Source organism: Dermochelys coriacea, chromosome 2 (genome assembly GCF_009764565.3).
Source record: "Dermochelys coriacea isolate rDerCor1 chromosome 2, rDerCor1.pri.v4, whole genome shotgun sequence".
Lineage (NCBI taxonomy): Eukaryota > Metazoa > Chordata > Testudines > Dermochelyidae > Dermochelys > Dermochelys coriacea.
The window spans coordinates 244,143,280-244,157,700 of record NC_050069.1 but is presented as its reverse complement, the minus strand read 5'-3'; the positions used below and the strand labels follow the sequence as shown (position 1 = coordinate 244,157,700).

The window sequence follows — 14,421 nt, the reverse complement described above, 5'->3', positions numbered from 1 at the left end:
GATTTAAATTGCTTGATCATATCTAAAATTGCAACTTTTTTTTTTAAAAAGGAGATTTTAAAAAGTACTAAATATTCCCTGGACAGTGCACCTTGCTTACTGAACACATGTCCACCCACAGGAGGAAAAAAAAAAGAAAGGAAAGGTAATTAATAATTTGATGTGACTGAAAAAATTCAGGAAGCCGTGAGTTAAGACTAAAAATGCAGCCCAAATTCTGTCCTCAGGAACATATACATAACTCCATTTGACTTCAGTGGAGTGGCATGTGGACATCTGAAAGCATAGCCCTACCTGCTGCCCTTAATGGGTGGCTTTGTAACAAAACATCACCCCACTGACTGGAAAAACACCCAGCATTTGGAAACCTATGAAGTAGTCTGAGGGCTGAGTCTGCATTTCCTAACTTTGGTCAGATCCCTCAATATTTTAATTTAGGATGTTGGTGTGTTTTTAAATAATCTCTTGGATCAGATCAGCAGTCAGTGCATTGGGATAGGAGAGGTTTGTGAACTTAAGTAGCTTTCCATCAACTTTCCACCCATCCAATCCTGGAGTTTGCCAGGGGCCAATCCAGTCCCTTTATAAAAGTTAAGCAGCATAAAGGCTACTTTTATTTACATTGGTGGATAATGGCTCTAAAGGAGTCACTCCTCACACCCCAACTACCAAACTGCACGTTGCTCTGGCCCTGCCCCTTCCAGTCCCTGACACTCCTTCCCCTACACTGGGGAGCCAGTCCTATGTCATCTGAGGATACCTCTAAACTAGGGGTATCCTCAAGTTTATCTAGGAGGCTGCTTTAAATCCCTTGGCACTACTAGAGTGGCACAAAAATTGAGGAAGGGCTGGGACCTAGCTCAGTAAAGTTTAGGAACAGGAAGTGGCCTATATGCTGCCCCTTTTTCCTCTGGTTCTTCTAATGATATTTTTAATTAAAAAATTTAAAAAAAACAAGGATAGCATAAGGCAACTGCCTTTTTACAGAAATGCAAAATGCATTAGTGACTACCGATGCTATATATTCGTCTGAATAATGTCTGATCTGCTATGTAAATACCTTTGCAGCATGGATCCTGATTTAACACACTTTACATTAAATGTGTGTACACAAAGACAGAGATACTACAGATGATTGGAATCTGAGCAGGATTCAAATAGTAACTTTTTTTTTTTAAATTTTAAAGAATGTAAGGTGCTTGGTCATCTATTCTCCCATTTTTCCTCCACTGTACAGAGCGTAGAGGAAAGAACAATACTCCAAACACCAGCTGCATTTCCACATGATCTAAACGTAAAAATTTTCTAGCGAAGACGGTAACTAACCTAGCTGTGCTGAGAATCCACGTGAAGATGAGCCAGAGGTGTACTCCCTACACAAAGCTGCCCATTGTCAGTTCATTGCTGTGCAGTACTTGCCTGCATTTAATGTGGAAGCCAAATCTAGAAGTACTATATTTTCAATCCTGAAAGAAGCAGGAAGTTCTGGAAATCTTAGAAAAAGAGCATGTTCTCATTGGATTTCACAAGTACTGGATAAGCAAATAGGTATCTTAACTTTTGGGTGCTGATCCAAAGCAAACCAACCAATCTGAGGCTGGTTCACTCATCACGAGTACAACTGAAATCCCTGATCACTCCATTCTTGTGAGAACATGTGCAGTGCGGATAGTTATGGCATGACCCTAGAAGGAGCTGAGCATCAAAAATCTTTATTACCAAAAAAACCCCAAACAAACAAACAAAAAAACACCCCTTTAGAAAATCCCAGCCATTATCTCTGCAATACATTCATATATGGCTACACACACAAAAAACCCACTATTTTGTAGGTTGGTCTCTGCAATGCCTGCTTAGCAGTTGTTCAGAAATAATGAAATACATGTTTAAGTCAAAGAATTTAACACCACCCACCATTTAATTGTATACTTGAGGTTTGGTTGACTGACTGTGCTGTCATCCAGGAAAATAGTGGAGCAGGAACTGTATTTCCTTCTCAGTTGCCCAGGAGGATGCTAGGAAATAACATGCAAAAGAATAATGGCAATTATACAATACAAAAATCTTTTTCTGGAGGAGACATCACAATTGAGAAGTAGCTGAGAGAGAGAGAGAGAGAGAGAGAGAGAGAGAGAGAGAGAGAGAAATCACTCTCTCAAAGTTGATCATGTCTTGAAGAAATTTAGAAATGTCAAAAACAATCCTATATAAAAATCAAAATAATCCCTTCCCCACTCAATGGTTCTTTCTTAAAAGCACAAAAAGCCACAAGTGATCTAAACACCTACCTGAGAGTTCATTCTGTGTCACCCCACCTGCCTTCCCAAACACTTTCAGCATCCACATTTAGAAAGCAAACATGAGCAAGTTCTGCACTCTGGTCCTCATTCCAAAAGGAACAGGAGAGCGTGCATCAATGGAAAGGAGAAGACAAAGGGGGTTTTAGAAATGGACATGAAACAGGTAATGGGGAGAGTGAGAGACGAAAGAAGAATAAAGCACTAAAGATTATATAATAGGGGGAGAAAGGGAAAATCAAGGGGAAAATATCTTGGCGAACAGAAGGCTTAGAGCAAAAAAGCCCCCACAAAACATTTTAAAAGTATGAGAAAATATAAGAAAGTTAGTCTGAGGAACAGTAGGTAAAACATGAAAACAAAAATGAATTTTTCTTTAAATAGAAAATTTGCTTTCAACAAAACTTCGGCCCTGATTCACCACTATCTGAGCAGCACTCGGACTTGGTGGAGAGCAGCGGCCACAGGGAGCTAGTCTGAAACTGAATGATAGCTAGCAAGAATGCCAAGCTCAAGAAAGGCCTTCACCAACAGCCTTTCCATTAGCTGGTAAAAAGTAGCTTACACTTTGCCTTCCTAAAGAAAAATTTTAACCATCTCCATTATCAGCCCTCAGTTAATGACTTTACACTGGTTTTCCCTGGCCTGTTCTCTCTGCCTGGCACCATGACTAAGTGGAAGAGATTTGGGTCAGCAATATCAGACTCAGAACTGAATCAATCGAGCTATGCTGATTCGTAGCAGCTGAGGATCTGGCCTATGGTAACCTGACTCCCACCTCAGTGCTCCTTTCCAGATCTAGTCTATGCAATGTGCCTGTGATCTATAAATGCATCACTAGCTCTCTGTTACCTCACTCTAGTTCTAAAATGAAGGTCTAATAACTTTTCCCATCTAAGTTCTGGACCTTCTTTGGTAACATGCACCAACTCGATTCCAGTGATAAAAATTGTACGCATTTCTGTTCCTGTTTTTTCCCTATGTCTGGGCAAAAGCATTAGAAGACTTTTGCAACTTTGAAACAGATCAGGTTTTTATAATGCACATCTTGGGAAGTCTTTGTTCAAATGATTTCACAGCTTCCCCACAAACTCTATCCAGGCCCCTGACTTGACCTATAAATTTGCTTTACATTTTCTTGGAAAGGGTGCAAAATCTGGTATACAGCAGAAAATTAGCTGCAACTTTAACTATGGAAAGGTTATCACCTGGGAGTTCAGAAATACACTTGGCATTAATTTGAGAACTTTTAATCCATCTACACCCAAGCTATTAACATAGGTAATACATGAGGTAAAAAAGTGAAAGCACTCAGTGTGATAACATGGTAAAATATACTACTATGTGGTACTGCAGGATGTGGAAGAAATGACTAAGCTTAACGTGATTTACAACGTCTGTCCCATCATCTGCTATTTCATAGTTCTATATTAGGTTCTTCAGTGCATTTCACAAACATGATGTTCACTTCTGACAGGAGTAAAACCAGAGCAAGTCAGATTCATTCGCAGTGGCTCTTATTTGGTATCTGAACAAAATGAACATGTACAGACAGAACTGTATCATAACCCCACCCCCAAAAGAAAAGGCTTTGAAAAATCCAATGATACTTTTTAAATGTCAAAGAAAATTTTTGTTATAAAATTTAGATAAATAGGATTGGAATAACTAAATATAATCAGCAGACTTTTCTACTGTAATAAGTAACAATGAAAAGCAATGTCATAACACCACCACCACTTTACTCTTACACAAGTAAACAGTATTTACATTTAATCTGAGTAAGTACTAAACCAAAGCCCTAGCATGGCGCTGGTAAGCACTACGTTTCTGAAAGTACCATACAGGAAAACCCACTATTCTGCACGTATGAACATCGGACCCATAAGATAGAGCTACATTTCCAATTCCAAGTCTGCAGTGCCATCTGATCCCAGTGCTATGCCAAAGAATGGATTCCCTGTCTTTCCCAACTCCCTCCTTGGAAAGACATTTGGTTCCACATTTTGTCATCCTGGTCTATGCAAAAGGTCACTGGAAGGCACAGAGCCTCGCCAATATACTAAGGGCTTGTCTACAGAGCTGGTTTGGAATTTTTGGATTAAACTTTTTTGTTGAAAAATGGTGATTTCTTGAAAGCACAACTTTAAGTGAGAATGTAAGAGTTTCTACTAAACTTTTGTCAGGAAAGGTTTGCAATTTTTGAAAAACCAAAGGGGAAGAGAGAAAGAGCTTTGCCCAGAATAGCAATAGCCTACTGGTTAGGGCACTCACCTGGGATGTGAGAGATTCACATTTAAATCAGAGTCTGACTCAGGCAGAGCTGGGCCCTGAACCTGGGTCTCACATACCCCATGCGAGTGCCCTAACTACTAGGCTATTGACTGTTCCAGGTTGAGTCTTGCTCTCCCTCTTATTGTGAAAAACATCAAAAGGTCTCAGTTCTGACCTGATGCAGACCAGAAAATTTTTCAAAATCTCAAGAGTTTTCGTAAGACAGGAGAAGAGTTTGTTGGCCAGCTCTACTTGGCTACACATGGAAGTTATCTGGGAACAAGATAGGATGTGAATTGAAAGAGGAATACCTATTCCTGAGTAACCCATATGTAGACAAGCCTTAACAATTGCAGAGGCAAGAGAGTTCACTACGACTTGAGCGAAGGACAACAGCCCAGGCAATAGGCCATGATCCCTAACACCTATTCATCCAATGTTGTGGCACACTACATCCAGTGGAATGGGGCAAGCGTGCTTCCGAAAGTGGTGCCCTCGGAAGCGGATCTGTTGTGGCTCCAAACAGTCCAATCCAAGTTGTTGATATGCCAGAGACAGGATACACTGCAGAGAAGGAAGAAGACTGGCAACCCCTATTGTAGCTCAACTTCTTTGTGGTATGGTCCTCAGCTTGCCAGAAGTCATAGGATGGCACTGGGGTTGAGGACGTATGGCTTGTGGCATGGGGGCCAGAGAGTAAATCCCCAGGGAGGGCATAGAGACCTTTGAATCTTTTAGGGAGTGTAGAGCACTGTCAGTGTGCTTGCTGAATAATTTCTTGCTCTCAAAGGGCCGGTCCTTGATTGTGGCCTATACAACCCTAGGGATGCCTGATGCTTGGAGCCATGATGCTCTGAACAGTCACCACTGTGGCCATAAATCTGGCTGCAGTGTCAAAGGTTTCCACATGCTGCCTGTAAAGCCATCTTGACCACCAATTGGCCTTTCTTGATTATATCCCAGGAGTTCCTCCTTCCTGTCATGCAGGAATTGAGAGAAATGGTTTTCACTCTGTCCCAAGTCAAAAAAGTTGTATTTGGCCAGTAAGGCTTTGGAATTTGCCACTCAGAGTTGTAAAGAGGTAGAGCAGTAAGATTTTCTACAGAAAATTTCTCAAGCCCCTTTGGGTTCTTATCCTTAGAAGTACTTTTGTTTGATTTAAAATTTTTGTGTTTTGCCAAGACAACCCGGGTTAGGGTGGGGGCAGAAACACATTCAAATGCAGATAAGGGACCTAGCAAAATTTCTCTACCTGTTTTACAGTTGGTATTGTGTCTGCTACAAGGCGTTGGCCGGGTTGAGCAGCCCCTCATTTATAGAGAAGATGTATCTGGTCGAGCTAGGGATTGTCAAATGTCAAAAACCTTTGAGATTTCTCCAAGACTGAAGTCTCCATCTCTAGAGTCTCAGGATTCTTGTAAGAAGTTCTTAAATCAACATGAAGTAATCGGTGCCAAAGGCACTGCCTCATTGGGTGACAAAGATAACAGATCCTTTGATAGTGAAACAGGATGCTGCTGTTACTCTGTCTGAGGGTCTGGGTCTTCCTGATAGTTTGGCACAGGTGACCTGGCCAGAAAAGCAGATAGGAGTGACCTCTTCCTCAAATCTGCTAGAGACCAGCTCCTAGAGGCCTGTGAGGCAAGACCCCAGTAGGTCCAACAGAGCCACGGCACATGCTGTAGCAGTGTAACTGGGTTGTTCGGTATCAGCCAGTCCAACGCCATTCCTGCTGCACAGGTGACTGAGTCCAGAGGAAGAGCTGGCAGACATCAGAGATACTGACCACAGATTCCAGAGAGTGTTCTTTGCTTGAAGATGGCAAGATCATATGTCCTGGTGACTGAGAAGAGGCACAAACCACCTCTGTGGGTGGTGCCAAGGTATACAGCACTCTAAGTACTAGGGTTTGCATCAGTATCAGCAGGTACTGATGATGGCCCTGGTTTCCCCAGTGGTACAGTCTGCAATGCCAGAGCTCAGATCAGTGCTGGAGAAGACTCTCTCTGTGCCACAGCTGCTGCTTATCACCAGCCCCTGACACCATGAAGGCTTGGTGGCTTTTTCCCTGAGATCTTAGGTGGCCTGTCTTTATGAAAGACACAAAGCTCTGTTTGGCATCTGCTTATGTGCCTCTCAGAGCTGGACTTCAGTGCTGGCATCAGCTTCAGTTCCAATGGTGTTTATGGTGCCAGCTTTGGTAGTGGCACTAATGCCAGGTCTCTCCTCATCTTTTTACAGTCACCTGCCTACTAGACTGGGCACTGGATGAAGCTGGCTTGTCTGCTGCCTGGACACTGGAGCTCGTCTCCTTCGGATCCAAAGAGACCTTCATAGATTGCTCCAAGGAGTTAAGGCTTCAACCGAGAGCCTCATGACTTATGCATTATTATGGAGAACAAAAGGCACAATGAGCAACCTCTTGGTATACAGGAATCTCCCTAAGCTGAAAGACATCTGCTTTGTCCATCTTCCAATGTAATTAGCCCATCACAGGATGGGTAGAGTTTGAAGCCTGCAGGTTTCTAATCTGCCATGTTGAGAAGCCCTGTGTGGGGAAGTTTGTCCTGTAAATATTCCATCCAGATAGGTCAATATCACTCATGGAGGCTGTATGCCAACAAATCAGAAGAGTTCTGAAGGCTTTATGAAGAGTGAAGAAATTTAGCCAAAGGCAAAAAGATCTAGCAGGTCAGACACTCACAGGATTCCATCTTGCTGCCACAGGTGCTAAGGGAGATCATGACCACCCCAGCCCTCTCTCCTTTCATACAGGAGCACAAGGGTGCAGGCATGACCCTGAAAGATGCTGCTATTCAAAAAATTCTGATCTTGTACACAAGACGAAAGCTTACTCACAGTGGGATTCACACTGACACATAGTGGAAGAACCTGTAATTTGCATTGATAACAATTCGTTCCTGAGCTGAGACTCTCTGCTATTTCAGCACATAACTCATTGCATGGTGAAATTAAACACGCATGGAAAACATGGGTTTTACCAAAAAGGTGCCAAAAGCATTTCAATTAAAAGCAACATTGAACTGCTACAGTCCCAATGAATCTGTGAGAAGGCACTCACCCCCATATCATAAATGATAAATGTGCCAGCAGATCGTCAGGTGGCTTCCTAAAATAAGACAGTCTCTCAGCAGGAATACTTCAAACTGCCAGAGGAACAAGTTGTCTCAAGCAGAGGTGACATGGATGCCCTTTGGCTATATAAACACAATTCAATGCATAGTCAGATCCATTTAGTCAATGGCTCAGATCCACAGAGATGAGCACAGTATAAGCCTAGATTAACACATCTATAGTAGGCACTTGGTTCCTTCTTGTGGCCTTGAAAAAACACAAAGAGGGATTTAGTAAACTTGAATTCTGGTGTTACGTGGAGGCGGATCTACGAGGCCCTAACCACATCTAGGGTTTGCCAAAGCCACTCTTTAGGGAAGGCAGGAGAGTAGATAGGTGGAAAGTATGACCATGTAAAACACACAGTTAATTTTGGGTACAGTCTGAAAAGAAAACATTGAGGACTATCAGGAAAGAAAAAGAGCCTAAACTGGGCAGTGAGCTCCAGCACTAGGTGCTAAAGTAACAGCTTCTAGTATTTAAGACTAAACAGGAAGACTGACCTACAGACAAAGCAAAGACGACAAAGATAATGAAGAACAAGGTTCATATTTCAAGCAGCAATTGATTGCTGAAGCTTTATTTCTAGCTTTTAACCATCCAGAAGTGTATGACAGCTCACCATAAGGTATGTAAAATGAAGCACTGTCCCAACCCATCTTTAAGAAAATGCCAGGATCAAAGGGATGAAGAAAGAGGGAGTTCCGAGTCCTGTTCGGGAACAGTTCTAGATGTGGTACTACAATTTTTTACTTACTGATGTATAGGATGTTAGGAGGGGACCAGTAGCCCTACTGGTGATGCTTGTCTGGAGCACTGTGAAGCTCTGCGCAGTAGATTACTAAGTAATAGATCTGCTTTAGGTCGAAGATGAATCAGACTCCTAAACATTTAAATCGTGATAATGTGACTTGCAGAAAGGGGAGAGCAAGGGGTAAAACTGGACTGAAATCAGCATATTAATGGGACAGTAGTTGCTATCTCAACTGTGGGGAGGCTAGCCTCTCCCTCTCTATAATAAAATACCACAGATCTCCAGAGATTGAAACCTAGGCCCTACAGCTAAAGGAAGACCTCAAATAACATTAGGTTCTTTTCTAAGGCCTGGTCTACACTACGAGTTTATGTCGGATTTAACAGCATTAAATGGAATTAACCCTGCACCCGTCCACACAACAAAGCCATTTTTTCCCCCGACATAAAGGGCTCTTAAAACCGATTTCTGTACTCCTCCCCAACGAGAGGATTAGCGCTGAAATAGATATCGCTGTTTCAAATTAGGGTTAGTGTGGATGCAATTCGAAGGTATTGCCCTCCGGGAGCATCCCACAGTGCACCATTGTAACCACTCTGGACAGCACTCTGAACTCGGATGCGCTGGCCAGGTGTACAGGAAAAGCCCCGAGAACCTTTGAATCTCATTTCCTGTTTGACCAGGCGAGCTCATCAGCACAGGTGACCATGCAGTCCCCGAATCGAAAAAGAGCTCCAGCATGGACCGAACAGGAGGTACTGGATCTGATTGCTGTATGGGGAGAGGAATCCGTGCTATCAGAACTACGTTCCAAAAGACGAAATGCCAAAACATTTCCAAAAAACCTCCAAGCTAATGAGGGACAGAGGCTACAGCAGGGACGCAACACAGTGCCGCGTGAAACTTAAGGAGCTCAGACAAGCGTACCAGAAAACCAAAGAATCAAACAGACGCTCTGGGACAGAGCCCCAGACATGCCGCTTCTACGCTGAGCTGCATGAAGTTCTAGGGAGGGCTGCCACCACTACCCCATTCCTGTCTATGGACTCTGATGATGGGGTACTCTCCGCCATGCCTGAGGATTTTGCGGATGGAGAAGATGAGGAGGAGGAGGAGCAGGAGGATGAGCTTGAGGAGAGCACACAGCACACCATTCTCCCCGACAGCCAGGATCTTTTCATCACCCTGACTGAAATACCCTCCCAAGCCAACGAAGCCGGAGAAGGGAACTCTGGTGAGTGTACCTTTTTAAATACATGTTATTAAAGCAAGCGTTTTTTATGACTAAGTAGCCCTGAGGACTTGGGATGCATTCATGGCCAGTACAGCTACTGGAAAAGTCTGTTAACGTGTCTGGGGATGGAGCAGAAATCCTCCAGGGACATCTCCATGAAGCTCTCTTGGAGGTACTCTAAGGTTTCTGGGGAGAGCAGCCTTATTCCATCCTCCATGGTAGGACACTTTACCACGCCACGCTAGTAGCAAGTAATCTGGTATCATTGCATGACAAAGCCTGGCAGCGTATGGTCCCGGTGTTTGCTGGCATTCAAGCAACATCCGTTCTTTATCTCTATATGTTATCATCAGGAGAGTGATATCATTCATGGTAACCTGGTTGAAATAGGAGAATTTAATGAAGGGGCCATTCAGAGGTGGCCGTTCCTATTGGGCTGTTTGCCTGTGACTGAAAAGAAATCCTCCCCACAGTTAGCCACGCAGTTGGGGGAGGGGGCATTGGCGCTGAGCTGTTCACGTTTGGCTAGCAGGGATCTTCCCGATACCAGCCACGTGGTGGGGGGAAGGGTAAAGCAGTCATCCCAAGAGAATTGGATGGGCAGTGGGGGGGGAGTGGAGCTTAGTTTGGTTTCTGCTGCTGCACGTTAACAGGTAAACCACAGCACTAAATGGCCAACTCAAGTGCTTTGCTTGGTATGGGAGAGGAGGATGCTGTTATGAAGGTTGCAAAAGCCGAAAGAGTATGGCTTACCATGGCTGCCTGCAAGTCTAATTCTGTTGCCTGGCACTGCGTGTGTGATCTCCAACAGCAAAGCCCCAGGCATTCAATATAAGATGCAAAATGCGACCTTGTACCAAAATCACAGTACTATGTAACGTGAATAGTGTTGTTCACCGTGAAAGAGTATAGCCATTGTTCTGTAAATCTATCTTTTTAAATACTGCACTCCCCTTTTTCCCCCCAGCAGCTGCAAATGTTTCAAGCCTCCCTCCTCTGTCCCAAAGGCTATCTCAGATAAAGCAGCAAAAAAAAAAAAAAACAAACGGGCAATGAAATGTTCTCTGAGCTCATGCAGTCATCCGGCACTGACAGAGCTCAGCAGAATGTGTGGAGGGACACAATAGCAGAGTACAGGAAAGTGGTGATGAATGTGAGGAGAGGTGGCGGCAAGAAGATCAGAGAAAGCATGATGCAATGCTGGGGCTACTGTGGGATCAAACGGACATGCTCTGGCGTCTGGTGGAGGTTCATGAATGGCAGCAGGATCACAGACTGCTGCTGCAGCCCGTTTAACCGCCCTCCCTCCACCCGAAGTTCCATCGCCTCCTCACCCAGATGCCCAAAAATGCTGGGGGGAGGCTCTGGACACTCAACCACTCCACCCCAGTGAACAGCTCAAGCAACAGAAGGCTGTCATTCAAGAAGTTTTAAAGTGGTCTTTTCCTACCCTCCTCCCACACCCCACCCGGGCTACCTTGTGAGTTATCTCCCTATTTTTATAATCAATTAATAAAAAATACATGGTTTTTAAATGATAGTGAGTTTATTTCCTTTGCAAGCAGGCATGAAACTGGTTTTCAAAGCTTCTCTGATGCGCAGAACTTCCTGCTGTGTTCTTCTAACAGCCCTGGTGTCTGGCTGCGCATATTCAGCAGCCAGGAGATTTGCCTCAACCTCCCACCCCGCCATAAACATCTCCCCCTTACTCTCACAGATTGGGAAGCACACAGCAAGCAGCAATAACAATGGGAATATTGGTTTCACTGAGGTCTGAGCGAGTCAGTAAACTGTGCCAGCAACCCTTTAAACGTCCAAATGCACACTCTACCACCATTCTGCACTTGCTCAGCCTATAGTTGAACAGCTCCTTACTACTGTCCAGGGTGCCTGTGTACAGCTTCATGAGCCAGGGCATTAAGGGGTAGCCTGGGTCCCTGAGGATAACTATAGGTATTTCAACATCGACAACAGTTATTTTCGGGTCTGTGAAGTAAATCCCTTCCTGCAGCTGTTTAAACAGACCAGAATTCCAGAAGACATGAGCGTCATCAACATTTCCCAGCCATCTCACGTTGATGTTGGTGCAATGTCCCTTGTGACCCACCAGTGCTTGCAGCACCATTGAAAAGTACCCCTTGCGGTTTATGTACTGGCTGCTCTGGTGGTCTGGTACCAAGATAGGGACATGTGTTCCGTCTATAGCCCCACCACAGTTAGGGAATCCCACTGCAGCAAAGCCAACCAATATGACCTGCACATTTCCCAGAGTCACTAACTTTGACAGCAGCAGCTCAATAATTGCACTGGCTACTTGCATCACAGCAACACCCACAGTAGATTTGCCCACTCCAAATTGATTACCGACTGACCAGTAGCTGTCTGGCACTGCAAGCTTCCACAGGGCTATTGACACTCGCTTGTGAACTGTGGGGGCTGCTCTCATCTTGGTATTCTTGCGCTTCAGGGCAGGGAAAGCAAGTTCCATGAAAGTGCCCTTACGCATGTGAAAGTTGCGGAGCCACTGGGAATCATCCCATACCTGCAACACTATGCTTGTTTCCCATGCCCAGAATCCGTGTTCTATGGCATGAGCCTGCCCCGGTAACATCATGATCTCCAAATTGCTGGGGACCGCGGTCCTCATCACTGCGCTGCCGTCACCTCCTCGCCTGGTTTTTCAGGTGCTGGTTCTGCATAAACTGCACGATAATGCGTGAGGTGTTTACAATGATCGTTACTGCTGCGGTGAGCTGAACGGGCTCCATGCTTGCTGTGCTATGGTGTCTGCTCGGGCAATCCAAGGAAAAGGGCACAAAATGATTGTCTGCGGTTGCTTCACGGAGGGAGGGTTGACTGACTACATTTACCCATAACCACCCGCGACAAATTTTTGGCCCCATCAGGCATTGGGAGCTCAGCCCAGAATTCCAATGGGCAGCGGGGACTGTGGGATAGCTACCCACAGTGCACCACTCAGAATGTCGACGCTTGCCATGGTACTGTGGACGCATACCGCCGAATTAATGTGTTTAGTGCGAACGCATGCACTCGACTTTAAACAATCTGTTCCCAAAAATCAACTTCTGTAAACTCGGAGAACTTTCATAGTGTAGACATGGCCCAAGCCACAACCAGCAAATGGGGGTTGAAGGAACTGGTAAAGAATTGCTTTGGAGGCCTATTTTCACAGGTCGAAAAGATGTGCTTCTGAAGCGTCCATGCAGATTTCTTTGGCTGGCGAGGATTTTAGCTCTTTCTTCCACAAAAGGTCAGGGTCATCAACATTTTACCAAATTTAGTTAGAGGACAGAGCTAGCAAATAAAACTGTGTATTTAATGAGATTTGTAAGGAAGAGGCATACAAAGGGGAAAAATTTGTTAGACTTGTTACAGCACCTGCATATTTTAAAATGTTCCTATAAAATATGCAGGTGCTGTAACAAGTACTTTCATTTCAGCCAGGAGCTTTTTGAGCTGTTAAAATCAACTGTTTTGCCACAGGACATTTGTAACTCTAAGGGAACACTGCCGCCTTATTCGGCACCATATTTCACCTTGTTATTTTCATAACTTCCAATCCAATAAAAGATATTACCTCACCTACCTTGTCTCCTCTCTCTCCCTCTGAGTGTGTTTTTTCAAAGATGCTTGAACTGTATTAACTGTTCAAATCAAACACAAGGTGTCTTACCCAAACCAGAACAGCTGTAAGACCAATATTCACTGAAAAAAGACAAAAATCACAAGCTTTGCAGTTTGTATCACAGTTGTGGTTGTTGTTGTGAGAAGACAAAACAAAATGTAAACTGCTTCATGTTCAGTATGTGCAAAAGGATAAATCCCTCTGGGGCCTGATTTAAAAACGACTGAAAAAGTTAAAACGGGATTTGCAGGGTTTTGTTTTTTGTAGGTGTTTTTAAACCAAAAGGCACTGCAAATTATTTATCTGCCATCAGCTCCAGGAAAGTAGAGGCTGGTGACATCCAAAAACAAGTAGGCAAAACTGGCGTGTAAAGGTATGTAAGGAGCCAACTTACAGCAAGAGGTTAAGATCACGACTGTTTCTGACTCAAACAGGACAGGACCAAGTCTATTCTGAGGACTCTCCATTGCTTCAGGCTATGATTTAGGCCATGTCTACACTAGTGAGTTACAGTGGCACAGCTGTACCGATGCAGCTGTCCCACTGTAAGATCACTTGTGTAGCTACTCTATGCTGATGGCAGAGAGCACTCCCACTGACATCATAAAACCACCTCAAGGACTGGTGGCAGCTATGTCAGCTGAGAGAAGCTCTCCCACAGCCATTCTGCTGTGCATACTGCCGCATATGCTGGCAAAACTTATGTCACTCCGGGGGGTGTTTTTTTCACACCCCTGAGCAACGCAAGTTTTGTCAGCATAAGTGGTAATGTAAACATGGCCTCTGTTCTGATAACCTGTTTTCTTCAGTGGAGCAACATGATTTTGTGTGTCAGTGAGAGAAACTTGCCAAAATTAGTCAAACTACACAATACTGTGCCTTGTAGCATGCTGCATAATATGACCGAACCCTTCAAAGAATGGCTAGATGCTTATAGTTGTCTCAATGAACAGAAGCAGCAGGAGAGACTACCTCTTTGTACCTAGGCTTGGTCTACACTACCATTTTATGTCGATATAACTACGTTGCCCGGGGTGTGGGGGTGACATAGTTATACTGACCTAACCCCAGTGTAGACAGC

General features: G+C 44.2%; 1 protein-coding gene across 9 annotated transcripts in view; it reads right to left on the bottom strand.

Moving 5' to 3' along the window:
- The window catches only part of CCNY (cyclin Y), a 240,744-nt gene that overhangs the window by 52,722 nt on the left and 173,601 nt on the right, over positions 1-14,421 (bottom strand). For all 9 annotated transcript variants that reach the window (XR_006279466.1, XR_006279467.1, XM_038388714.2 and 6 more), the window contains one exon: positions 1,915-2,015. Coding sequence is in view for 7 of the 9 variants with exons in the window: in XM_038388714.2 (XP_038244642.1) it covers positions 1,915-2,015 (101 nt within the window). In the remaining 2 variants the exon portion in view is untranslated. The remainder of the gene's footprint in view (positions 1-1,914; positions 2,016-14,421) is intronic.